This window comes from Saimiri boliviensis, chromosome 6 (assembly GCF_048565385.1).
Source record: "Saimiri boliviensis isolate mSaiBol1 chromosome 6, mSaiBol1.pri, whole genome shotgun sequence".
In the NCBI taxonomy this organism is placed as follows: Eukaryota; Metazoa; Chordata; class Mammalia; order Primates; family Cebidae; genus Saimiri; species Saimiri boliviensis.
Genome location: NC_133454.1, coordinates 12325261 through 12352820, shown reverse-complemented (window position 1 = coordinate 12352820; position 27560 = coordinate 12325261). Strand labels below are relative to the sequence as shown.

At 35.3% G+C, this 27560-nt stretch overlaps 1 protein-coding gene across 3 annotated transcripts in view; it reads right to left on the bottom strand.

Moving 5' to 3' along the window:
• NOX4 (NADPH oxidase 4) overlaps nt 1–27560 on the bottom strand; it is a 152569-nt gene that overhangs the window by 92393 nt on the left and 32616 nt on the right. For 2 of the 3 annotated variants that reach the window (XM_074400356.1, XM_003935083.4), the window contains exons 3-7: nt 20887–20997; nt 18779–18863; nt 13375–13472; nt 9884–9911; nt 2829–2901 (exon numbers count right to left, since the gene is read on the bottom strand). In XM_074400356.1, coding sequence (XP_074256457.1) covers nt 2829–2901; nt 9884–9911; nt 13375–13472; nt 18779–18863; nt 20887–20997 — 395 coding nt within the window. The remainder of the gene's footprint in view (nt 1–2828; nt 2902–9883; nt 9912–13374; nt 13473–18778; nt 18864–20886; nt 20998–27560) is intronic. The other variant, XM_010345653.3, reaches the window with a different exon arrangement.

Genomic DNA, 27560 nt, shown 5'->3' with positions numbered 1-27560 from the left:
TGCTTTAACTTTACTTTCCTCATAAGCTTGTACTGTCACCTTTATTATCTAGCAGGTTCTTACACATAGTAAGGTCATTTACAGGGCTTTTTACTGACTTTGCCCCTTGGTTCAAGGTGTTGGTCATTTTTGCAAGTTAATTTCTGCTCTCTTTTAAGTAACTGAAGTTTAATCATTTTAATGTTTAGTAAGGTTCATCCCTCCTTTTACTCCTCTTTTGAAATATGTACTTGGATATGCCCTCAGATGAACTTGGGAATCACTTTGCTAAATTAAAAAAAAAAAAAACAAGCAAAATAACCTGTCTGAGAATGTTACTGACATTGCAACACTCCCAAAAAAAAAAAAAAAAAAATCCTGAGGGTTCAGCCACGGTGGCTAAAGTCTGTAATCCGACACTTTGAGAGGCAGAGGTGGAAGGAGTACTCGAGCCCAGGCGTTCAAGACCAGCCTGAGCAACATATTGAGACCCTGTCTTTACTAAATAAATAGAAAATTAAAATTAGGCAGGCAGTGTGTGCCCGTGATCCTAGCTAATAGGGAGGCTGAAGTGGGAAGATCACTTGAGCCTGAGAGGTCAAGGTTGGGGCTGCAGTGAGCTGTAATCTCACCACTGCATTCCAGCCTGGATAAAAGAGAAAGACCTTGTATCAAAGATTAATAATAATAATAAAATAATTAAAAGGAAGAACTATGCTTTATAGCATACAGCCTTTATTCAAATCTCTACACATCTCTCAGTAAACGTATTTGTTTGTCTCTAGATATTTTATGTTTTGCTGCAATTATGAGTGGTATATTTTTGTTTTATTCAATTTTTCAAACTGATTATAGCTAATATACAGAACGATTGTTTTTATGTTTGTTTTATATTCAATTACCTTTTTCAACTCTTTTTGCTAGTGTTAGTATCAATTTTTTTCAAAATTCTCTTGGATTCTCTTAGAAATCTAATAATTACCATTATTTCCAGAAAGAGTAGATATAATTCTGGAATTATATCTTGAGATATATCTTGGGGGTGTTTTTTTCAAAATTCCCAAGAATTATATCTACTTTTCTGTAAATAATGGTAATTTATTGTTGCATTTTTTCTAATAATTCCAAATGTTTCATTTTTTACTGTATGTAAATATTGGTAGAATTAAAAATACTTAGTAACTGCCATTTTAAAATCAATTGAGATGAGAATATGTATTCCTGTCATCTAATAATGGGATATATCAATTATTTTAATAGATTGATCTATATTGAACTCTCCTTGAATTGGGAGGCTACATTTCAGTATCAGAAATCAAACATTGGGGACGTATTTATTCACTTGATTTGTCTAATGCTTTAGTTTCTCTGTGGTAAAAAGAAAAGAGATATCTATCTTCATGGTCCATTGAAGAATTTCAAGGTTCTAACAATAACACTTACAAAAAAGCAAACTAGATGTTATCATCTTGTTTAAACAAATTATAAGAAATCATAAAAAGCACAGAAGATTAAGAAGTGCTTAAACTGTTTATGAGAGCAAGTGTAAAAGCTCAGTTCAGAATAGAAGCTAATCTTTTTATTCCATTTGACAAAACTATATCTCAAGGATTTCAAAATAACTATGTCAGATGCTCTAATTTTCCTTCAAGAACTCCTAACATTGAAAAAGTGAGATTTTTTTAAAATGATTCCTCTATCTAAATAAAATAAAATTGCTCCCCACAAAATTGGCACTTTATTATTTACTAAAGTTATTATTTATTTACTAAAGTTAGTGAGTTGCCTTTCTGTAAATCAATTTTTCATTCTTATGAAAAGCTTTAAAAGTATTCTTATAATTTGACTCAGCTATTCTACATCTAAGAATTTTTTCCTTAGGACATCACTGAAAAAGTATGCAAAGACACGGATGGGGGTGTTTGTTTAAAAACTGAAGTACCAAAAAAAATTAAAATCTACCCAAAACATAGAATAAGATGGGTCTGGGAAAATAATGTATAAAGACCTATATGGTGATGTGTTGTACCATCAGTATAGAGAATAATAAGAAAATATTTATTAATGTGAAAAATATTCATAACATAAATGTAGGTTAAAAGTAAATTAAAGATAATATTCTAATATGGTTCTATTTTAGTAAAATACATAGGTATATGAGAGAGAAAGAATGATCTGGAGGTGGGGGGAGGTGAATTAGTGAAAAAGAACACGAAGGATTTAACATATAAAAACACACTACATATGTACAGTATTAATCTTTGGGTAGTAAGTATACTTGTGTGAAATTCTGGGGTGTGTGTATGCATGCACACAAATGTTAAGAAGTATAAGGACAGATTCATTTAAGTATGTTACTGGGCAATTATTTTCAAAGCATATATACATATATATTTCGGTATTTCTATTAAATTTCACATTTCAACAAGTAGAACAATTTAAGACCTTTGAAGATTAGAGGAAATACATGTTATGTTTCTCGTTTTTCTTTTTTGCTTTAAGTAAAAATTTTATTCAGAGACATCGACACTACAAATATTCTGAAAAACTGAATATGTCTATTAGAAAGGACATGTGAAAGTGTTCCTGATAATGCATATTTCATTTTTCTTAAAATCTCTTAACTATAAGAATCAATATGAATGCAGATAATTTCTTACCAACCCAGAAAATTTGCTAATGCAAAGATAATTTTCAAAAACAAAAAGTCACATATAAAAACAGCGATACTTCACTCTTAGTAACCCAGAATAGTTCATTAACCAGGACACTACAATGGTTAAATATTTAAAGACTTTTTCTAAATAACCTGACAGATAGACATCAAAATAATTGACTCTGACACTTACCTGATTGCATATGTAGAGGCTGTGATCATGAGGAACAGCACCACTACCATGCAGACCCCTGTCAGGCCAGGAACTATAAGAATATACACAAGTATGTTTTTACTTAAATCATAGTGAGAAAAAAGTACAAAAAATGATTATACTAGACTCCAAAATACTATGCTGTTCTGTGGGAAGCTGAATTCAAATCCCATATCTACATATATGTTCTCTCTCAAACAAGCCTTTTATTTTTCTTTTTTTTAAATTAATTTTCTTAATTGACAGAATAATTGTACATAGTTATAGAGTACATAGAGGTGTTTTTATACATACAAGGTAAAAGTGATATTAGATTAATCAGTATATCCATCCATCATCTCAAACATGTATTATTACTTTGTGTCGGGAACATTCCATATCCTTCTTCTAGCTATTTGAAAGTATATAATACATTACCGTTTACTATAGCCATTCTACAGTGGGGTAGAACACCAGAACTTACTAAAATCAGCACAGTTTCAAAGTCTCTAAGAGAAATCAGGGTCCTTTATCTATTTTACAGAAGATCATATTTTTTTATTCCCAAATATTCTATTCACAATGGCAAATATGTACTTACTTCTAAAGGTACATACTAAATATCAGCAATTAACGCAACACGAAAGGGTTAACATTCAGCACCCTTACTGCTTTGGTTTTAGCCACCATAGTACTAAATCTCCCTTATGATCTCCTTTGTTTTATGAAACTAAGTAGTGCCTTCAGTTTCAATTTCAATTAACTATTCTTAGGCTTCACTACCTAGAATAATTTTAAACAAAGAATAAGCAAAGCCTAAAGTGTCTTCAAAAAACACAAGGCACAGAACAAAAAAACTGTAGATTTCTAGAATAAACTACAATGTTGATATATTCAAAATACTTGCAAACATATTTCTTCTTAGTATGAAAAATATGCTGAAATCAGTGCTACAGATATGGGATAAAGTCTTTTAAAAAAACAACAACAACAACAACAACAAAGAAAATGTGCAACTATATTGTCAAAATTATAATGGCAGGATAGAGCGCTACAAATCTATCATTAGCACATATAGCATGTCCAGAATGAATAGCTAACTGAAAAACCATATCCTAAATAGTTAAAGTATTAATGGTTTCCTTTAGTATCATATTACTACAAAATTAAATATCCTGTCAATAAGTTACAATTGTTTACACTCACAAGCAACAGTAAGTCCTGAATACCCCAGCTGAGAGAATTTTAAACCAGACTACAACCAACGATATTGGGACAATTCCACCTGGAAAAGTGACATTCCTCTGCTTCTTGTCTTATCAAGGAACCTACTATGGAATAGAAGGGCTGTCATGGACTATGCGTCACCAGCAGAATCAGACACCTTGGGTACAATGTAAGAGCAACACAGGTGTGCATCATTAGAATTCCAGAGTTAGAATCACTGGAAAATAACAACATTTGAAATCTCAGAAGAGTAGAAACAAATTTCACTTATAAAGCACTACATGAAAAAATGAGAGAATTCATCTATGGATTCTCAGCCCTTGAGAACGTGCGCTCCTCACTCTCCCAGTAGACAGTTTTGGAAGCCTAGCAAAAGGTGTCCTTCCCTTATGTACCTAATCCATATCATTTCTTCTCTATGCTTCCTTCCTAGAGTACTTCCTTTCCCAATGATTTTTCCATTTCCTCCAGGTGAGTGTTTACTTTGTAGGAGTAAGAGATGAGCAAGATAACTAGCCTAGTTCACTCTAAAGAACTAGCAGCGTGAAAAATACACTATTTTAGAAAAATAGTATGCCTGCAAAGTAACCCAGCCATTGCGCTTCCAAGTATTTACCCAAAAGAAACACAAACATATATCCATGCAAAGACTTGTTTAAGAATCTTCATACCTCCTTATTTTTAACAGTCAAAGTCTATAAACAACTCTGATATTCTTCAACAGATTAATAAATAAACAGTTGTGGTACTATCTGTGTCTGGAAAATCAGCATTTAAAAACCATAAACTGCTGATATATAAACAACAATATAGATGAATCACAAAATTATTAGACTGAGTAAAAGAAGCTAGACCACCCCAGACCCCAAAAAAGTACAAATCTATGATTCCTTTTATATAACATTCCAGAAAATTCACAATATTCTTCAGCAATAGAAAGCAGATCCATTAGTAGGAGGGGTAGAGGGCAGGATGCATTACAAAAGAACACAAAAATCTTCTGTGATAATAAAAATATTTATCATCTAGCTTTTGGCGAGGGTTCCACTAGTGTGTATGTATGTGTATATATGTGTATATCAAAATGAATCAAACTGCATACTTTACATGTGTATAATTAGTGTACTTCAATTATAATTTCACTAATTTGAGAGTAAAAAGAAATTGGTCTCACTGTTTTCAGGTATTAAAAAATAAAACCATTATTTGATCAAAAGAATAACTAAATTATAGAAACTCAGATGGCTACACAGTGTAAAATTATAGTTAGAGGGGCCATTCCAATATTTTATTGGGCGTTATTAGCGTTCTATGTCTTCATACAGTTTCCTATATGGTTCTGAAAATGCCAAGATTAGTCAAGGAATGTCTGCAAATTACTTCATCGAAAGAACACCTGAAAAAACAGGATATGTTTAGAATAGAGCCATAATTTCCAAGCTGTATTATTTGAAAATTAATTCCTTGAAATGCTAATTTTTATTACTCAAAAATGCTATAACCATTCCTTAAAAAGTCACAGGGTACATTAATGTATAAAAGTCTCTGAGAAGTATTAAAGTCAAGAAACCTGATCAAACTTAAATATTTTCTTAAACTTATTAGACCACAGAATTCCTTTTAGATCAGAATTCCTTTTATGAAAACATAATGGAAAGACTTAGAGGAGATGAAAGAGTTTACTTTAGTCAGTTGAAAATAAATATGGTCTTTTTCCATGTTCCTTCAGATTTATAAAGTTATCTCTTTTATCTAAAGAATATGCTTACCCTTTTTATTTCCCAAAAGTAAAAGACCAAAGTGTGTAATTAATAAAGTAATAGATTTCAGATCAATGAAGAACTTACTACTAGCAACGGCAAAAATGCATACTATAGGCAGAGTGGTCAAAAAGTCAGGGGTAACTACCTTAAGAAACCCACTGGAAACACACAAGCAAAGGCTGGCTAACCTATTATCTGGGAGGTTACAGAGAAGAGCTATGCATCAAATAAAAAAGTTAAACAAATGACTTTTACACATTCAATGAATGGTTTGTAGGCATCTACAGTGTACCGTTAAATGCTAGAGATAAAATAAATTCTTCTCTACAAAAAAAAAAAAAAGAAAGAAAAAGAAAAAAAAAAAAACAACCAAGTCCACTGGCAGAGACAGATAGGTTAAGCAGGCAATTGCAACACAGGGCATTAAGTGCTCTAAAGACAGCTAAGCATTGAGTGCTTTCAGGGCACATCAAAGGGCACCCAAAGCTAGCCTTGGTTGACAGCTCAGCTAAGTCCAATATTACTGCACATTCCAAGAATCTGCAAACACAGGCTGGAAATCACTGGGCTAGTCTAATCTCACTGGGCAGAGTTACTCATCCAAGTGAAGTACTTTGATTCTCCTGTGAATTTTTTTAGTCCTTCAGGTTTGGAAGCCAAACCAATACTAGTCTCCTTAGCAAAACACTTGTTTATATGTTTATTCTTACTGCTTCACATTTATGGATATTAAATTAGTAATCAGTAGCTTTTAAAATGAATAATTGCATGACATTGTAATTTCTAAATGAGCCTGAAAGATTATTTTCATTCATATCCAGGTGTGGTCAGAAATATACCATTATCTATTCATTATCCTATTTTTCTAACATAATTGGAAACATAATTATATTTGTTTATAAGGGTTTTTTAACTTAAAATTACATATTATGTGTTTTATTCTCACCATATAAGGTTCTACCAAATTTGAAAATATGTAGTAAGCATTTTTAAATGAACATTTAGATAATTCAATCTATTAATCTTATCTTATAAATCTTTAATTGGAATGTTTTTAACATTTCTTACGTAGTAAGTTTAGCCACTATATTTTGTGTCACTTTTATAGCCAAAATCTTTTCCTACAAGATAATCTTAATTTGTCAGTACTAGATTCCATTGAAAAAATTTCAATACACAGATATAGAAGAGTCTATGTAACATCAAACCAACTAAAATCCATGAAATCTATTAACCAATAAAAATATTCTTTATCACTAGAACACCTAAAAACATACATGCTTTCCTTCATCAGAAACTTAACTTTTCCTAGGTGTTGTGCCTGAGAACATTCAGAAATGGCTGTGAAATAGCTTTAGTCAGTATTAGTGATACAAAGCTGGGTAAGTTCATTTATAGAAAACAGTGTCTTTCATCCCATTACCATCCTTAGACTCTATCACATTCTCACCTGTTATTCTTCAGTGAGGACAAACAGATGCCTCAGAAGCTCCAGACTCACATTTATGGAGCCCTGTGTCTCAGCCCCCAGCTCCAGGCTGATAACCTGGAAAGTGAATGCCTCCTGATGGCCAGCATAGCATTTCTTTCTTGAAATTATGTGAGACTGTGAGGTAATGTGTTTTCTTTCTGGGTCCATGAGGGATCGTAGTTTTAAGGGCAAGAATTTCCCAGTGCCACGCCCCCACCCCCCCATCTCTCTCCATCCAGGAGATTTAACGGTTTATGTTTGAATTTCGCAAGCACCGGAAGAAACTAAGAGTCAATCACCCCAGTGGAAGTTTAAAGAAACTCCTTTCATTGGCCAGAGGAACTTGGGAAGGTGGGAATTTCTCCTAGGATAAATTCCCCTGCTCCGACACTGGATTTCCAACTCTCTGGAATCCCATCCCAGATGATGGGAGCACCCGTTTCCCCTCTGGATTTCCCCTCTGGATTTCCCCTCTGGATTTCCCCTCTGGAATCCCCTTCCACATTCTTTGCGTGGAACTCTTTCTCTTCTTATCTTTTCTCTACCTAAATAAAATCACCTTTGCACAACACCTCTTGGGTCCAATATTTACTTTTACGAGTGTAAGGCATACCTACAGTGGTCCCATCGCTTATTCTTTAAGAGACTGGAGACCAAGAACCCACAGCATTCTCTCAGGGGAGCTGTGTGTCACCAGCACCCAAGAAAATAACCGGTTACAACTGAGTCACCAAAATGTTGCTAATTTGCTGATTTGGGTGAGTCAAATTGTTTATATTGGCAGAGGCCATAAACAATGTTTACCTAAGACCCTGCATATTCTAGAAGCAGCACTTCCCAACCCAAGAGAAGCTCACCTACAAGTGGAAAAGACACTATACGTAAGGAAATAAACTATTCTCCAACACAGTATTTTTAGTCATCCTTCAGTATCCATGATTGGTTCCAGGACCCCTCACAGATACCTAAGTTTTAAAATGCTCAAGTATTTATACATAACCTGTGCATATCCTCTCACGTAATTTAAATTATCTCTAGATTACTTACAATATCTAATACAAAAGGCAGGTAGTAGTGAGATTGTATACTCGAGAGTATGATGAGATGTTCAGTAGTGACAGGACAGCAGCTCCCGAGGTACCTGGGAAAGTTAGTAAAACACTTTGCCAAGTCTCTCCCAGAGACACTCTAAGGTAGACCTAAAAAATCTGTATTAAATGTCTTCTCTACTCAGTCCAACACCACGCATAGGGACCTCTGGGAAAGAACATAGGATGATGAGGGTGCACACTAGGTAGAGAAATTACCTGCTTATTACAAGTATTAATTATACTAAGTGTCATAATGTAATCTTTGTCACATAACAAATCGTTTTGTATCTTTGTAAACTAAACTTTTTAAACTTTTTAAAGCACTTTAAAGTTTCTGAGGCTTCAATTAAAGTTATGTTTGAGAAAATAATGTTAAACAAAGTTTTTGTTTTTCTCTCATTAAACCAAAAAATACATGGAGTCATACATAAGGTTTTGTTTTTCTGTACTTTTGTTCTCATCCAATTCTTCTGGCTTAAATGAAAACATGTTTCCAATGAGCAAAGTTGTAAGCAAAAGTAAATTGTGTTCCTAAAGAGAAAATTGTGAAATACTTTATGAGTGGCAAGTATTATAAATCTATAAGCAAAATAAATAAATAAACAAATCTATAAGCAAATGCAAAATATATTTTATAAATCTCAATATATGGCTTTGACATGAATGGGAAAAGAACTAGAATTATTGTAATTTTTCATCATAAAACTGATTCAAAAGAAAAACAATGCATTTGACAGGCTAATGTGCCTCAGTCCTATATGCAATTCTAATACTTAATTGGGTATTACAGCTGAAAATTTATGATAGATCATCTCAACTATGCAATCATCCTTGTCCCTGAAATACGTGCTAAAAATTTCCCAAATGCATCTTTCATCTTTATAAACATAAGGCTGGAAAAAGAAAAATTTTAGTAAAAATTGTTAAACATCAGGGGAAGTTCTGAGATGTTTAAACATGCTTTAACAAATTAATAGTCTAGACTGGGATTTCATGGACAATAAGCTCGAAAAGGTAAAATACAAATGAAATAGGAGACACATTTTAAAGAAATAACTTATTTTAATGACTGTTTCTCCTCTTTGTAGATTTTAAGATTAGAAAATGTTGCACTAAATGACTGAATTATAAGAACTACATGGATACCCATAGTGCTTGGTGTTTCTTTCCAATACAGTAAGGGAAGGGGCCTGTTCCATGTGCATTATCTCCCACAGCAATTGCCGCGGCAGCAGGCACAAAGCAGGCCCTTCATAAGCGTGAGGTTCTATTGTTCTATTGTTTTGATTGGAAGAATATATGACAGTGAAATGTATTCGCTTATTTTTACCCTCCATTCATTCACACCCCAATGTTTCCATTGTCTCTCTGTTCTCATTGCAACCTTATCTTTGAACTCCACACAAACTTACTCTCCTATGCAAATTTTCCATTATAATTTGATAATGCTTACTTTTAAAGATGTTCCTGAATCTAAAGAAAAGACAAAGAATGACAACTTACCAGTTGTGAAGAGAAGTTTCCTGGGATCCTGAGAAAAAGGATAAAAATTAATGACTGAAAAATAGAGCACTGATGATTCTATAAAGGATATGCAGGATCTACATGCCATATATTGGTCATGTAAAATACTGTTCACCCAACAGAAGTGAGAAAGACTCAATTAAGTTTTGTAACATTTTTACAGTGCTAGAGGAGATTACAAGTAAAAACCCAACTCAGTGAAATCTATCCATCTGAGGCAAAATACTGGATGACTCAAAACACCTAACCATTATTCTTAATGGCTACCTACAAGCTAGTGGCACTGGTTTTAAGCCTACCTTTGACCATTTTGAGACTCAACATCTTAGTCATGATGTTAAAATATTAGTATATACTCCGTCTACCATAACTGTGAACCTGCATCACAAGATGTGAAGACAGAATTAAAACCAATAAAATATGTAGGGCATTTTCACATTGTAAGCTTAGTACAAAGCATAAAACAAGAACAATAGGGTCTATAGCACAAACCACCAGTACAAAGATGACTAGTTGAGAACTTTCCATGTTTCAAATATAGTGAAAAGTGATGAGGATACTCAAATAAAGATCAGTTTCTGCTCTTGGAAATATGAAACATTAATATTGTTATAATATTGTATAATTTCCCTTAAACTATATCTCTTGTGCTCTAATGGGTTATAGTCAACTCCATTCTACCTTCTGGAAAACCCATCCCCACTATATTTGTGGATTTACTTTCATTAGCATGGTGCTTAATATTTCACAAGCTTTTGAATTCCTTTCCTTGTGTCTTCATTGAATCTGGGGTCAGGCCAGACTATATACTAAGAAGGAAACCATTTATATAGTGTCATTTTGGGGTCTTTGAATAAGGACCAATTGTCCAGGAATAGATCCTCACCTGGCTTAACTGAACTGACTTCTATTCCAACTATTAGAAACATGGCTATGCAGTGATCTAGGGAAACGGAACACATAAACAACCCATAAAAATATAATATGGGCTGAACAAAGTATAAGACTAAAAATGTGAATTAAATACCTATAGAAACTCAGAAGATGGAACAATTCATATTGCTAGAGAAAGAAAATGAAACATGAGAGTGAGAGATGGTTTCACAGTGGCAAGATGAGGTAGATTTAATGAGCTAACAAGAAAATGCAGTAATCTCAAACTGGAAGATGAATCCTTCCATGCAGAGTAAAAGCATAAAACAAGAACAATAGGGTATATAGCACAAACCATCTTTTTCAAAACTGGTTCACAAAATAACATTCGTGTTGATTGTGTGTGTGTGTGTGTATACATATATATATATTATATATACTCACTATATATAATATATAATATATGCATAATATATATGCCATACATATTTATTTATATATTTAAATATATATAAGTATATATACACTCTTTTATTTTCATCTGTATCTAATGCATTGCCTTGTATCTGTTAGATGCTAAATACATATTTATTAAAAAGAGGGAAAAGAGAATAAAGAGAGACATGAAGGAAGGAATAAAAGAAGAAAGTAAAGGCAGGGAAATGTTAACTTAAAACAATGAGTTGCCACTTTCATCCATCAGATTGGGAAAAGAAGAACAGAGATGAGTTGTAAAAATAGGCATTCTGATATTGGTTAGAAGTGTGAAAACAGAAGACTTTTTAAAAATGCATTTGGCACTGTCCATCAAAACTAAAAATGTGCAACTTTTTAAACCAAAATTCTATAACTATGGATCTGTGTAGCAGAAGTGGACAAAGAAATACATTTACTGGAGCGTGGTTTATAACAAAACCTTAGAATCAAAATAATGTCTAAATAAGAAAAAGACTAAAAATAAATTATAGCCCAGTGATACGGAGAGAATGAGAAAGACCAAGACATTTTGATACAGTAAGGCATAATATGTATATTTATAGAAACAAGCAAATTGCCAAGGAATATATATCATAAAATGCCACTCAAAATATCAGAAAAATACATAATAAACTGTGGCTTGTTTTGGAGGAGAAGCTTTCACTTTTAACTTCATTTATTGAGAGTTTTAAAATATTTATATTGAGCATGTATAACTTTTCAAAGAAAATAAATTTAATAACTGAAAACCTTGAAATCACTAAAAATATTGGAGCTTAAGCAAAAGCGTATTCTAATAAAATGAGAAAACGACTGAAGTTATTAATGACATGAATTCTGAAAAGAGACAAAAAGAAGGAAAAGAGAATCAAGGAAAATATTATAACAGGGGCAGGAAACAAGTAGCTAGTGATTTGAGCAGAGGGCAGCAGAAGAGAGGGAAGCGGGAGGAAATGAGACAGGGAGAAGTCAAGGCTGTGACTGAAATCCTTACATGTGAAAAGCTGTCACTGGCCTGACAAGGAGTTGAAATTTTTCAGTGGCTCTCGGCGCTGGATTCACTCTACACACCTGGTAAGCTTTTAGAAAATACCAATGCCTGCCTCCCACCCCAGACCAATTAGGTCATATTGGTATTTTTAAAAATACCCGTAGAGGCAAGGGCTATATGAAAGGTTGCTTGCTATTTTGGTTTTGTGATTTGTTTCTGTGTTTGCTTGTTGTTACTTTTTCCTTAGTTTTATTGTGAGAGGAGGTCAAGCACATGATCACAAAAATATTAAATCTAGAAAACTCTGGTGACCTGTGGAGGACAAAAAGGTGTGGGGAAGATGGGAAAAAAATCTGAATCAGTCACTACCAAACTTAGTCTTCAGAACAGGAGAATAAGGGTGGGGGGATGCTGATTAAATGGGACAGAGCAGTTTGGTTTGGATGCAGTCTTGGCATTGTGAAGCAAAGGCAGCCTGAGGACTATATGAAAGCATCAAGAGACAGAGACCTAACTGGGCTGAGCATGTGCTGTTCATCAGGCCCTGGCCTGCACCTTGCACATATAATTTCATTTCATGGATGGCTTCACATGGAGAAAAACTCTATGTCTGATTTTGCCTGCCACAGAATTCAATTCAACATCACCTAATTTGAGGAATTTTTTTAATGAAAGAATCATGAAAACTCACTAATATTTGTTAAGTCAAATAAACTGATTTATCCAGGATTCACAAATAATCAATCTACTTTTCTGCCCTTTTCCCCCAAACCCAGTAGGTTAGTTATAAAGTATTTTTACCCTGTAATGGCACTGTTGACACTCTCAGCTGAATGACAGGAATTAGACAAAAGCTGCTGGGAGTCAGAGGCAGACCTGAGTGGCAACCATCTGAACACTGCAGAATATACAAAGTAGACATTCTACCAACTCCTACTTTCAGCAGGAGAGACTATGAAATAGTAATTACTTATATTTTCTATTGAAAAGAAATAAAACTCAACTTGACAACTGCATTTTAAAAGCACTCAAAAGAAGAAGTAGGTACAAATTTTCAGCAAAAATCGCAGACCCTCATCAGTCATCTCATGACAAATGAAAGGAAAATGGGACGACAGAGACCACCCACCTCATCTTGGTATCTTGCTGCATTCAGTTCAACAAAATCTTCACTGTAATTCACGGAGAAGCTGAGGGCATTCACCAGATGGGCAGCCACGTGCACGCCTACAGAATCATACCAGGAGCAAGTTAGTGGGGTTTTCATACATGCTGTATGTCAAGGACTCTGTTCTTCCTCTCCATAAGTAAATACAGGGTCAAACTTTGACAGCTATATGGGTGATGCAATATTACATTGAAAGGTGAAGTTTTAAAGAAACAAAAAACTTAATAATAAGTTACCAAATTTTCAAAGGCTGTAAAGTAAGTCAGCAATAAGAAAAATCATATACACACACGTCCTCCCCCGCAACATACACACACACAAACACACACCCTCCCCCAACACATCCTCCTCCCAACACACACACACACACACACACACACACACCTTCCCCCAAACACACATACACACTTCCCCCAACACACACACATCCCCTCCCCCAGGACATACACACATATCCTCCCCCCAAAACACACACACACACACATTTACATAAATGTGTGTCTAATGATATGATTATTTACTTATTTACTCAAGCAGCTTTCGGATATTTTAGGTATTCCACATCTTTCACCTCTTCCATAGTTCCAAACCTGCTATTAATATATATCTTGCATACTTCCCTGTCCCACAAGGTAAATTATAGGCCCACTGAAAGACTTTCAACTGGTAGAAATTTTTCACAATCCAGAGATTTAAATCATAATATTTTTAACCCAACAGAAAAAGTATTGGGGATCACTTCAAGGGACAAAATTCAGGAAAATAATAATTACAGTAAACAGAGTGCTCAGCTCCTATGAAAAACAGCAGTGTTAGGAAATTACTAGAGACGTGAAGACAAACATTTTGGCAAAGCCAGGGTAATAAAAATTATCTTGCAGAGGCTGGCTAAGGAAGAAGAAAGTGGGATGTGCCTGGGCCCCTCACACCCCTCGCCTTGCCCAGTCTTTGCCTGTAAGCAAAATAAGGTGTGAATTAACAGCACATTTTAATACATTGAAAAGTATAACAGGTAACTCACTGGAAAATTTGTGATCTTGGCCATATTACTTGCCTTTCAGGGCCCTTCATTTACTTCTCTATAAAATGATGGTGACAGAAACAAAAGACTTAATGAGATAAGTGATCGGAAATTGTTTAGTGAACCATTTCAGTTCACAATATATGGAGTACAGTGGTTCAAAAGAAGACATAGCCTGGAATCTAGCAAACGGTAACTTTCCACAGCCCATAATACGAGATGCAGAGGACTTAGAGTTCTAAAATACAAAAAGTAATGAAAATGAGCGAGGACTAGAATGCTAAAATGTGTAAGAGTTATTTACATGACTTATAAGGCCTTTCAAGTAATCCAATCAGAGCTGGAGGAAGAGTCAGGACTTATTATAAAGTTATAGTAAGCAAGAATATATGGTATTAGCAAAGGAAGAGAAACGTAGATTAATGAAACAGAATGGAGAGCCCAGAAATCCACCCACATAAATACAGTCAATTGATCTTTGACAAAAGAGAAAAAGCGATACAAAGAAGAAAATGACTTTGTCACAAATGGAGCTGACACAAGGGAACATTCACATTTAAATAAATCAACCTAGATGTAGACTTTACAACCCTCACAAAAATTGATTCAAAACGAATCACAGATCCAAAAGTAAAATGCAAAACTATAAAACTCCTTAAAAGAAACACAAAAAGTCTATATGACCTTGGGTTTGGTGATGACTTTTTAGATACAATGCCAAAGATGTGATCCATGAAAGAATTAATAAACTGGACTTCATTAAAATTGAAAGTTTCTGCATTGCAAAATACATTGTAAACACATGAGAAGACAAGCCACAGATTAAGAAAAAGCATTTGCAAAAGACATATCAATAAAAGATTGTTATCCAAAATACACAAAGAACACTTAAAATTCAAAAGTAGGACAATAAACAACCCAATTTAAAAGTAGGCCAAAGATCTTAATAGATCCCTTACCAAAGAAGATATATAGATGGCAAACAAGCATATGAAAAGATGAACCACATTATATGCCATCAGAGAAATGCAAATTAAAATGACAAGTTACCACTATGTACCTATTAGAATGACCAAAATCCAGAACTCTGATAACACCAAATGTTGGTGAGACTGCAGAGCAACAGAAACTCTCATTCATTGCAGGTGGGGGATACAAAAAATGGTACAAACACACTGGAAGTGAGTTTGGTGGTTTCTTAGAAACTACCCGTACTCTTACCACATGAGCTCACAATCACATTCTTTGATATTTACCCAAAGGAGCTAAAAATGTATGCCTGCACAAAAACATGCACATGAATATTTACAGCAGCTTTATTCAGAATTGCCAAAATCTGAAAGCAACCAAGATGTTTTTCAATAGGTAAATAGATAAATAAACTGCGGTACATCCAGACAAGGGAATACTATTCACCACTATAAAGAAATGAACTCTTAAGACACAAAGGAAACTTAAATTCATATTAATAAGTGAATAAGCCAATCTGAAAAGGCTACATATTGTATTATTCGAACTATACTACATTCTAGAAAGGGTAGAATTATGGAGACAGTAAAAAAACAAATCAGTGGTTGTCAGGGGTTAGTAGGAAAGAAAAGATAAATAGACAGAGCAAGGAGGATTTTTAGGGCAGTGAACTATTCTGCATGATACAATAATGGTGGGTACAGGTCATTGCACATTTGTCCCAACCCACAGATTGTATAGCATCAAGTGTGAACCCCGATGTAAAGCATGGACTTAGGTGATAATGATATGTCAATTAATGTAAGTTTACTAATTATAAAAACTGTACCACTCTGGCAGGGGATGTTGATAATGGGGGGAGTTTGTACATATGTAGTGACAAATGATATATGAAAACTCTCTATATTTTTCTTTCAATTTTGCAGTCAACCTTAATTTGCTCTTTAAAAAAAAAGTCTTTAAAAATTTTTTTAAGAGAAAAAAATGGACAGGAAGCTAGAACGAGTTAACTAACATGCAAGGATAAGTTTCCAAGGAAATGAAACAAAGGGTGTCTAGGTGTGACACAACTATAGCACAGGTATAAAATACTATTTAAACAAAACTGTCTGTGTCATATAGCTTCATCAATACCCAAATGTAGAGTAAAGTAATCCTTTGATTTTAAATTAAAAGCTTATATATTAACTACATGCTCTATGGCTAAAAAATACAGAGTCATCTATCGAAGAATTACTATTCTTTCTGAATGTCTCTGAAAAAAAGTCATTGGTAACAGCTATAGAAAATATATCATTAAAGGAAATATTCACCTTTTTAAAGGACCTCTCAGGTCAAAAGAATTTAAAGCTCATAATTTTAGGCAGCAGGGAAGCAGCTAAACCAAGCACTGTGCATAGATTTTCTCCTTTGATTCTCAAAACAAAGCAATGTGGTAGATAGAGTCATCCTTATTTGGCAGATAAGAAAACTGAGGTAAAGAAGGTTAATTTGGCCAAAGTCAGACAACTAGAGACTGGCAGATGCAAACCCTCTGGAATACAAGCTCATGCTAACTCAGTCTCTTCATTGTTCTCCAACTGAACCAGAATTCTTAGACATAATTACAGTTTAGGACAAATGGAGTCATGAATATGCTGGTTTCTTGATCATCCTCCATTTCTGACCTCTCACCCTCCCTCTCCCTAATCTATCTCTAACACTTACCACACTCTTGGTCCTTATCTCATTCTCACTGAAGTGCAAATCCCATACCAGAGTCTTTTCCCATCACCTCAGAGGTGGGACTACCAATTGGAAGATATTCAGAGAAAAATCAGTGAAGGTATATGTTTAGACAAGGCTTGGCAATTTTTTACAAAGCTAAAAGTATAAGGATTTCTTGGCAATAGCTGCATTGGAACATTCCTGAGTCAAAATGGCCCTACTACCAAAACAGCTATGTCATCAAATAATGGCCAGGTGAAAATATCAGGTGCTACGCACTGAAATAATTAACCCTTGCGATTGTAAATTACAATTAGTAATTCTGTCCTAAGAATGTCTATTCATCTTCTCATTTTAGCCTTAAATCTATGAGGCAAGTCCTGTTGTCAATCTATTTTACAGTTTAAAACAACAACAACAACGCAACAACATATTGAGGATTAGAAAAGTAACATCACACCTTAAAACAGAAGAGAAGCTGGGAATAGAATCTAAAATATGTAGAGCAGCTCTGAGGAGTCCAGGTACTTAATCACAATGTTTATTTTTTTTCTGTTCCAAAAATTTAAAAAGGACCATCTAAAAGCTCAGGATCAAAATGCATTTCAAAAGGACTTACGATAACAAAAAGATCACTGCTTTATTTGTTAATATAGAAAAGAGCAGGATAAAGCTTCACAAATTTTGACACTTGTTTTCCTACCAAGTATTAATACCAAAGAAACATTAATCACATATGATTTGGGATGGAATCCTAATCTCCTCATGAGTATTTTGCATTCTAATTTTCATTCATGTGGCCAGGCACAGTGACTCCTGCCTGTGATCACAGTGCTTTGGGAGGCTGAGGCAGGCAAACTGCTTGAGGTCAAAAGTTCAAGACTAGCCTGGGCAACATCATGAAAGCCCATCTCTACAAAAAATACAAAAATAAGCCAGATGTGGTGGCACACGCCTATAATTCCAGCTACTCGGGAGGCTCAGATGGGAGGATGGCTTGAGTGTGGGAAGTAGAGGTTGCAGTGAGCTAAGATTGTGCCACTGCACTCCAGCCTAGGCGACAGTGCCAGATCCTGTTTCAAATAAATAAATAAATAAATAAATACATACATACATACATACATACATACATAATGTTCATGCATTTCAACTCATACTATATCATCACTTTCAGAGCTTGAAAACTTTTAGTCTGTTTGTTCCATTATTTCTAAATAAAATTACTTAGTTTAAGGAAACAGTCATTATAAGCTTAGGAGCCAACTTTTGGATATCATAAGGTAAAAATTATAAGACACATCCATTTTCTGTAGTTCCCTGTAGACAACCCTCTTTAAATACATGGAAAATAACTACTAAGCTATTTAATAAGAAAAACTTAAATTGCTGATAGCAAAAAACGTACAGAACAATAAAATCACACATTTTCTATGTATAATTTTACATGTGGTTTAAAACAGAAACCACATGATGCTCTTATGCTGTTCAACATTAATGACATTTTATGTTCATATATCTGTAGGCAGTTACCCCAAATTGTCATCAGCGGTTGTTCTGGAAGAAGAAGATTCAGGAAAACTTTCTCTGACCATTCTGCATATTTCTGGAATGTTTAAATTTTAAGTGTATAATTCTAACAAATTATTTAATATCTTGTGGCTTTCTCACCTGAGAAAATACAGATAGTAACACCACAGGTAATATGGAATGTTCTGCTTTTATCCAACAATCTCCTGGTTCTCCTGCTTGGAACCTAAGCAAAAATCATTTAACATGGTAAAAATAATGGAACAAATGAGATATCTGTATATCTTATACATACATATATTTTTTACAAAGTTTTTCAGTACAGCATTGTTCATTATGTCAAAATTTTTAAAATATGGCAGAAGCCTATTAATCAAAAATTGGTGAGATTAATTATGATCTATCTAGTTAACAGAACACCTGAACCATTAAAAAACATATGTGAGAAGGCTGTATTGTTGATATGAAAAGATGTTCAAGACACATTGCTAGGTAAAAAAAAAAGTTAGAAAGCATAAATCACACTGTGATCTTATAGTGATCAACATTAATGGCATTGTATGTTAACGTATCTGCAGGCACTTACCCCAAATTGTCATCAGTGGTTGTTCTGGCAGAATAAGATTAGGGAAAACTTTCTCTGATCATTTTGCATATTTCTAGAATGTTTAAGTTTTAAAATACATATGATTTCCTTTTGTAGTAAAAAAATAAGATTATTTTTAAATGAAGTAACCTCATCTATAGTTTAAAAGGCCTGCTTGATCTTATAACAAAATAAAATGTCAAGCACCTTTGAATCACTGTTTCACACTCAGGACAAATCTTTAAGAATTATTAAATACTGCCGGGCACGGTGGCTCAAGCCTGTAATCCCAGCACTTTGGGAGGCCGAGGCGGGTGGATCATGAGGTCAAGAGATCGAGACCATCCTGGTCAACATGGTGAAACCCTGTCTCTACTAAAAATACAAAAAATCAGCTGGGCATGGTGGCGTGCGCCTATAGTTCCAGCTACTCAGGAGGCTGAGACAGGAGAATTGCCTGAACCCAGGAGGCAGAGGTTGTGGTGAGCCGAGATCGCGCCATTGCACTCCAGCCTGGGTAACAAGAGCAAAACTCCATCTCAAAAAAAAAAAAAGAAAAGAAAAGAAAAGAAAGAAAGAAAAAGAAAAAAAATTATTATTAAATACTGAGAGGCTTATGTGGGAATTCTTCATTCCCTGCCACTTATCTTCTCTTTCTCCAAGCCAAGGCAATAGCCAGCCACAGGGATCAAAACCTAGCAGTTTAAATAGTAGGCAACCTAGAGAAAGAGTTATTTTCACAGATTACTGCATTAAAAGGAGAGTGTTTCTAAATGTAATTACATAAAGACGTTGAAAGGTTTTCCTAGAATAAATCTGCACACATTAAATTCATAGAACATCAAAGTGATCTCAAGTTAAGAAGTCCTTTTAAAATATCAATATATATTGATAAATATACTGGATACAGCAGTGCCTTACTCAGTGAACCTTAGGGAAGAAGAATCAGCATGCATACACACACACTTACACAAACACACAAAAATAGTCAAAGATGAAAAAGAATTTTTGTGAAGTTTTAACAGAATGGCTGTTTTTTCTGCTTTCTTGTATACTTCACTTTACAGCACTATGTATCACACATGACATCACAATTTAATCAAGACATGTTTCTCAAGCCAATTACACATTTCAGAACGAGTATGTGTGTTAAGCAGAGATAAATTTTAGCCAACACCAGCAATCATTTCACATATTGCTTGGAGTCCAAAGGACTCTAGTTTGCTCACCTGGATTTAGCTAAGTAAAATACAGAATCTCAATGAGACCTGATATAATGAAAAGAACTCAAATTAGCATTCAACTTAACTCTGCCATTCACTAGTCTCAAAGTTACTCAGTCTCTTTGCCTGAGGTTTCTTGTGCATGAAATGAAACTAACAATACCTAATTGCAAAATCCCTGGAAGAATTTGCCAGCATGTATGTAAAATACTAAGCACAGCACTGGAAATTCAGTTAACAATATTAATATTATCTTCTGCCCTTATCTGGTGCTGCAGAGTAGCTAAGGGATCATCTTGACAGGTGACATAGCTTTCACCACCATCTTAGAATAAATCACTCCAGCCAAACGTCAGACTATGAAAACTAAACAAACTAACATGTGACTGTTACACTTGATTTTTATGCTAGAATTTGTAACTAGGACTTTTTTTTCTTACCTTCTGTGACCCTCGGAGGTAAGCCAAGAGCGTTCGGCACATGGGTAAAAGGATAAGGCTGCAGTTGAGGTTAAGAACAGACGCGGAGGCTCTGCTTAGACACAATCCTAGCTGAACAAATAAGGCAAGGTCAGCACACAGGTAAGGACAGTAGTAAAGCCCTGACCTGGCTCTACAAGCTACAGGTCTCACCTTATCACTCTTTTAAGAATCATGCCACATACCAACTCCTTCAAGAGCCTAGAATAGTCTTCCCCTTTCCTCTCACTAAAACCCCCAAGGAACAACTAGTTTCTTTCTGTTCTGCACTGCCATAAAACGTAGTACTCTTCTCATTTATGCTACTGTTACAATCATCTGAAAACACTGTTCTGGCAGAAATTCCATTTCTTGTTCTGCTCCTACCCCACTGTTCTGGCTGTTAAGAGCCTTAGGCTAGAGTTTCCATATATATTGCACCTCCACATTCATGAGGTGTGGGACTCTTTGTTTACTGATAAGGTCACAGTTTCAAACGAAGCTTTTTCTTGTGTGTTCTCTCTCTCTGGAACACTCCGAATCCACACAACTCACCCATTTATACACCACAGCTTTTCTGCAAGCTCTGCTTATCCCTAACTCTACTCATCTTTCTGGTCTCACAGTAAGCACGACTCTTCTAGATTTCTTTTCTGATCAGAAACTAGGAGAGAACTCACTGGTATACATGCGCTCATTGCTTTCTGTACTTCCCTGATTATGTCTCTAATCCTCTTTCCAATGTTTTAAAAAATTTTTATTTTATTTTTAATTGACAAATAATTGTATATCTGTATCGGTACAACATGATGTTTTAATACATGTGTGCATTGTGAAATGATCGAATCAGGCTAATTTATATATCCATCTCCCAAAACACTTATCATTTCTTCATAGTAAAAATATTGATTTATTTTATTCATTTATTTATTATTTGCGGCAGGGTATTGCTTTTTCTCCCAGGCTGAGTGCAGTGGTGCCGTCAGAGCTCACTGCAGCCTTATCCTCCAAGGCTCAGGCTATCCTCCTGCCTCAGCCTTCTGAGTAGCTGGGACTACAGATGCAAGACATGCGGTGAGAATATTTAAAATCCACCCTTAGTTGGGCGTGGTGGAATGCACCTATAGTACCAGTTACTCTGGAGACTGTGGCAGGAGGATTGCTTGAGCCCAGGAGCTTGAGGCTGCAGTGAGTCGTGTTCATGCCACTGCAGGCCAACCTTGGTGACAGGTCAAGACCTTGTCTCAAAAAATAAAAAATAAGAATAAAATATAGTTTTAGCTATGTTGAAAAATACAATACATTATTATTAACGATAGTTACCATGTTGTGCAATCGATTACCAGATCTATTTCTGCTAACCGAAACTTTGTGCCCTCTGTCTGCTCCCATCCCCACCCTCTGGTAAACCACCATTCTACTCTCTACTTTTATGATTTTAAATCTTTTAGATTGAAAATGTAAGTGAAATCATACAGAATTTGTCTTTCTGTGCCTGGCTTATTTCACTTAGCATAATATCCTCTAGATAACCCATGTTGTTGAAAATGACCAATCTTAAATAAAATGGTACCTTAAAAAACTGAGATTCATATATTTGACTATGTCTTGGGAGGAAGATATATCCATTCTTTAGAGCACCATTTTCATTTGGTAATAGCTAACTTAAAGCATTGCCTTCATATATTCATTCTACATGCATTATGTTCACGTTAAAACAAATGAAGAATTTAATGGAATAAAAATGCAGAGATGTTAACAAACGTGCACCTAACTCTTATTAGCCACACATGGTGTGGATCAATTTACACTTATTAATACATTAAACCTCTTTCTTCAATCCTAGAAAGTAATTAACAATATTATCTTCCTTCTTAAAAAAGAAAGAATATTTAGTCTTCGTGAAGTTAAGAATTTACAGAACATAATACAATCAGAAAGTTGTGGAACCAGAATTCAAGCCCAGATATTCTGGCCCCAGCATCTATACTATTAATGACTACTTTTTCCTGATGCTAAACTTCAAAAAGAAAATGTCCAAAAGGCACGTGTTAGGTAATAAATATTTTGTTGAACATTTGAGGTAAGCGGTTTTAGACAACCACCCTAGATAAGACTTCCCTCCTAATAACCCTCTCCAGTGCCAGAAAGTTTATTGTTCTTGTCCTTTTATCATAAAAAAAAAAAAATCTGAGGTATAAATATTTGAGAGGCACTAGAGAAGGTCACAGCCTCATATTTATTAAAGATTGCCTACACAGTGTGATTGGGATGGGATTCCTAGCATAATTATTCTGTTACTTCCATTTAGTGTATAACATGTTACCTTGAATTTTTCATGTTTTATCCTATTTCTCTAAGTAAATGTTAAACCCCTCAAGAACAGGGTAAATACTTCTACGATGTTTTAATATTACCTTACATTGTAATTTTAATTATCTCTTTATTAATTGCTTTTGAATATATTTTTATTGTAATAATCAGATCTACTCTGACAGGCTGAATAGATGTTATAATTGTCATTTCAGAGACGAAGAGCTAATACAGAATAATAATAATTAGGTCCACAATGAGAAATCCTGAATTCAGTGACTTGGGATAGTGCTTGGACACTGACATTTTTGAAAGCTCTCCAGATGATTCTAATATGCCACCTGGGTTGAATAATGCTACCTAAGGTTATTTAGCTAAACTGTACTGTTTACAAGTTATGAAAAAATGACAACCATTAAATTATAATAAGTGAATATAATTGCATATTTCCAAACTTACTGGCCAAATAAAGCTTTAAAAATAGCTCTTTTTAATACTTAAAGTACAACTGCAAATGGTCTAAGCACAAATAGAAACAAAGCAAAAACAGCAACTATCTCATCTACAGAAAGCTGACATGGTAAAGGACAACAAGCAGGTTTACCATTTTTTTATCACCCAATGTAGAACAGTCACTAGACTAAGTATTTTTAATGAACAACTGAAAATATTTTCAAAAACCTTGTAGAGTAAGAACTATTACACTCATTTTACAGATGACTTGTATAAGGATCTGAGAAGCTGCATACCTTGTCCAAACTAGTTGAAAAGGAATTCTGTACCCTGGACCCTATGACTCTTTCATCTCAGGGTTGAAACCAAGGCAAAAAATGCACTGAAGGATATTGAAGGATAAATATTAACTTGAGAGACACGAGAAAAGTCTGCTCCAATAGCTCCCATAGGCCATATACATTGTGCTTGGTTGCCAGTAAAATATGTTAGTTAAACAAAGGTCTTGGTTTTTCATCTTCCATCAAGCCTGACTACTTTAGTTTATTACTTAGTTACAAGTTACCTCTATCATCCTAGCCAGTACCATTTCCTCTTTAGCTGGTAGATGAATTAATGTGTTTGTGTCTTATAAGACATCAAACTTCTCTGGCCTTCTATGCATTACCTTGATTCTTATATATTATCGCAAGGACATTCCAAGGAGAAGCAGAAATCCCAAGGGTACCTCATTTCTCCTTATAACTGCCTCTCAACTCTAGGATCTGGTTTACTCCTCCTTTCACTCTTTTCCTGCACCCAGGTAGTAAGTTTTTCAAAAGCAGGATCATTTTTTTTAAAGCTGTATATCCTCAGCCCTAACACAAGAGTAGTTAGTATTCAGTGAATGCTTGTTGAATTGAACTGAATCTCTAAACACATGTACCGTGCTTTGATAGGCATTTTATTTGGTTACAGTTCTCAACTTAGTTCAAATATTTACAATCTTAGTGGTTATTTTATTTGAGAAGCTTGTATGTCACCAATAACTTTAAAATGGTCAGCTTGCAGTATTATGGAAAATATTATGAAGTGGCCACTGAAAACTCCCCACTGTTATCAAGAAGATGCAGCCATTTATCTATCTACCTATCTATCTATCTATCTATCTATCTATCTATCTATCTATCTATACATACATACATACGTACTGTGCAAAAAGCAGACACTTCAAGAAAACTCCTAGTTACATTATTCTTACTCCCAGAATCTGTTGGCAAATCTATCCATCAAAATGGACAATCAATAAATCTTGAGTGAATACACATATGGGAACTAAAAAAAAAGAAACTGAACTCATAGAGACAGAGAATACTGATGGCTACCAGAGGCTGAGAAGAGTAGTTCGAAGTGGGGAGATGAAGAGGTGATGGGAAATGGGTACAAGAAAGCAGTTATTTAAAAGGAATAACATCTAACATTGGATAGCACAATAGGGTGACTGTAGTTAACAATAATTTACTGTATATTCCAAAATAACTAAAAGAGTGGAATTACAATTTTCCCAACACAAAGAAGTGATAAATGGTTGAGGTGATAGATATCCCAACTACTCTTATTACACATTGCATATTTGTATCAAAATATCATGTGTACTTTATACATACGTACAATTAATTGAAAACTGAAATTGTTTAAGGTTAATCTAAGCAAGCCTTAAAAAGAAATCTTGTGTGAATAAATGAATGGATGAATAGAAATAAATATTAAGTAAATTTAGAATACATGTATTTTGACAAATATAAAAGCACAAATATTTCTAATAACAGATTTTGAAAAGACTAAAAATTAATCCAAAATGAAAGAAGAAAGAGACCCCAGATGGCTGACTAGATACAGCCAGGAGGAACATCTCACACTGAGAGACCAGGACATGGGAAAGACTAACAAACTCTGAGCAGATCTTTAGCAGGAAAGCATTGAAAGTAGATAAAGAGAGGATGCAGTCACTGGGCTGACCTTGGGGAGGCAGCTGGGAACCCTGTGAGGGGCTGCTGAGTACTGGGGTTCATTCTGGCCCACAACTCCTGGGGAAGAAGTGAATTAAACATGTGAGGAGTGGTCTGTCCTTACCAGGAACCTCCAAAAATCCTGGTAGCAAGAGAGCCCATGACTCCCGCAGACACTTGAGCTGACAGAGTTGTTCAGAGAGGTAGAAGAAACAGGATTCCAGCCTGTGTAGAGCCCAGGCATTTGGCACAAGAAGAGCTGCAGTAAAGCATGGCCAGGGTGCTCATCCCCCCACACTCTCCATGCTCCTCTAAGAGACTTCAACCTTTGAGAAACTGTCAGGCCTGAACAGAGCATTGTAGTGTTGCAAATGGGATGGGATCAATCCAAAGTGTACATCCTGTGTCTGCTGGCTTCTCCTGGAGCCCCAGCCTGGCTGTACCTGCTTGAATCACTCTGATGCCCAACCAAGTTACTTCCCTGGGGTTATCATCATAGCTCCTTCACTGGAAGACCATGCCTGACTGTTGGAGAGTTCCAGTAGACCAGTCCCTGACAATGCAATGCACACTAGCCAACCTGCAGCCTTGCCGCACTACAGTCTCCCTCTCCCCACGTGGGCAGACCTTCCTCCCTTACTCAGCCAGTACATATGTGTACATGCACCCCACTGTGCCACCACAGCTGACGCAAGCAGAGCTCACTGTCCAACCCCCACTGACAGAAGAGCACTCTGCTGCACCGCCACCACCAGCACAAATGCATACATGGATGCCGGCAACTCTGCCTCTGCCACCCCCCTACACCAACGACACTGCTGCTGCCGTAAGCATGAGCATACACAGAACCACTGCAGGCTCACGCCCACCGGTGCCCCACCCAAGCCAACAGGAGTGAATCCTGCCAGCACCAGCATTGTAGAGTTGTGGCCAGAAGAATGGGATACCTCAGCCCCCCAACAAATCAGACTCCTAACCTCAAAGGGCCAGAGACCAAATGGGGTCCTGGTACAACCTCCTAGAGTTAAACATGCAGTCTAGGAGTGCTGAGCTGATACTTGGCCCCCTAAAACCTTCCAGAAATAAAGTCGGTCTACTGAACCTACCTTAAACGAGAACCAAAACCCTAAAGGCATCAAAGAAGATAAAATTTAAAAAAAAAAAAGTCATCTGAAGAACAATAACTTCAAAGACTTAAGGAACATCAGTCCACACAGATGAGAAGGAACCTGGCAACTCAAAAATCTCGAGTGTCTTCTCATCTCCAAATAACCATACCAGGTACAAAGCATAACTATGCTGAAATGGCTAAAATGTCAGAAATAGAATTTAGAATATAGATAGAAACAAACATCATAGAGATTCAGGAGAAAGTCAAAATCAAATCAAAGGAAACTAAGAAATGCAGTAAAATGATGCAGAAACTGAAAGAAGAAATGGCCATTCTAAGAAAGAACCAAAGTGATCTGATAGAGCTAAAAAATTCACTACTAGAATTTCATAATTCAATCACAAATATTAACAGCAGAATATACAAAACTGAGGAAAGAATATTAAAGCTTGAAGGCCAGTCCTCCAAATTAACTCAGATAAAAATAAAGAAAAAAGAATGAATGAAAACTCTAGGAAATATGGTATCAAGTAAAAAGACCAAATCTATGACTAATTGGCATCCTTGAGAGAGAGTAAGCTAATTTGAAAACGTATTTGAGGACATAATTCATGAAAACTTCCCCAACCTTGCTAGAGAGGCTATCACTCAAATTCAGGAAGTGCAGAGAACTCCTGTGAGCTCCTATGCAAAATGACCATCCCCAAAACATAGTCATCAGATTCTCCAAGATTAAAACGAAAGAAAAATTGTTAAAGGCAAGTCAAACTACGAAGGGAATGCTTTCAGGC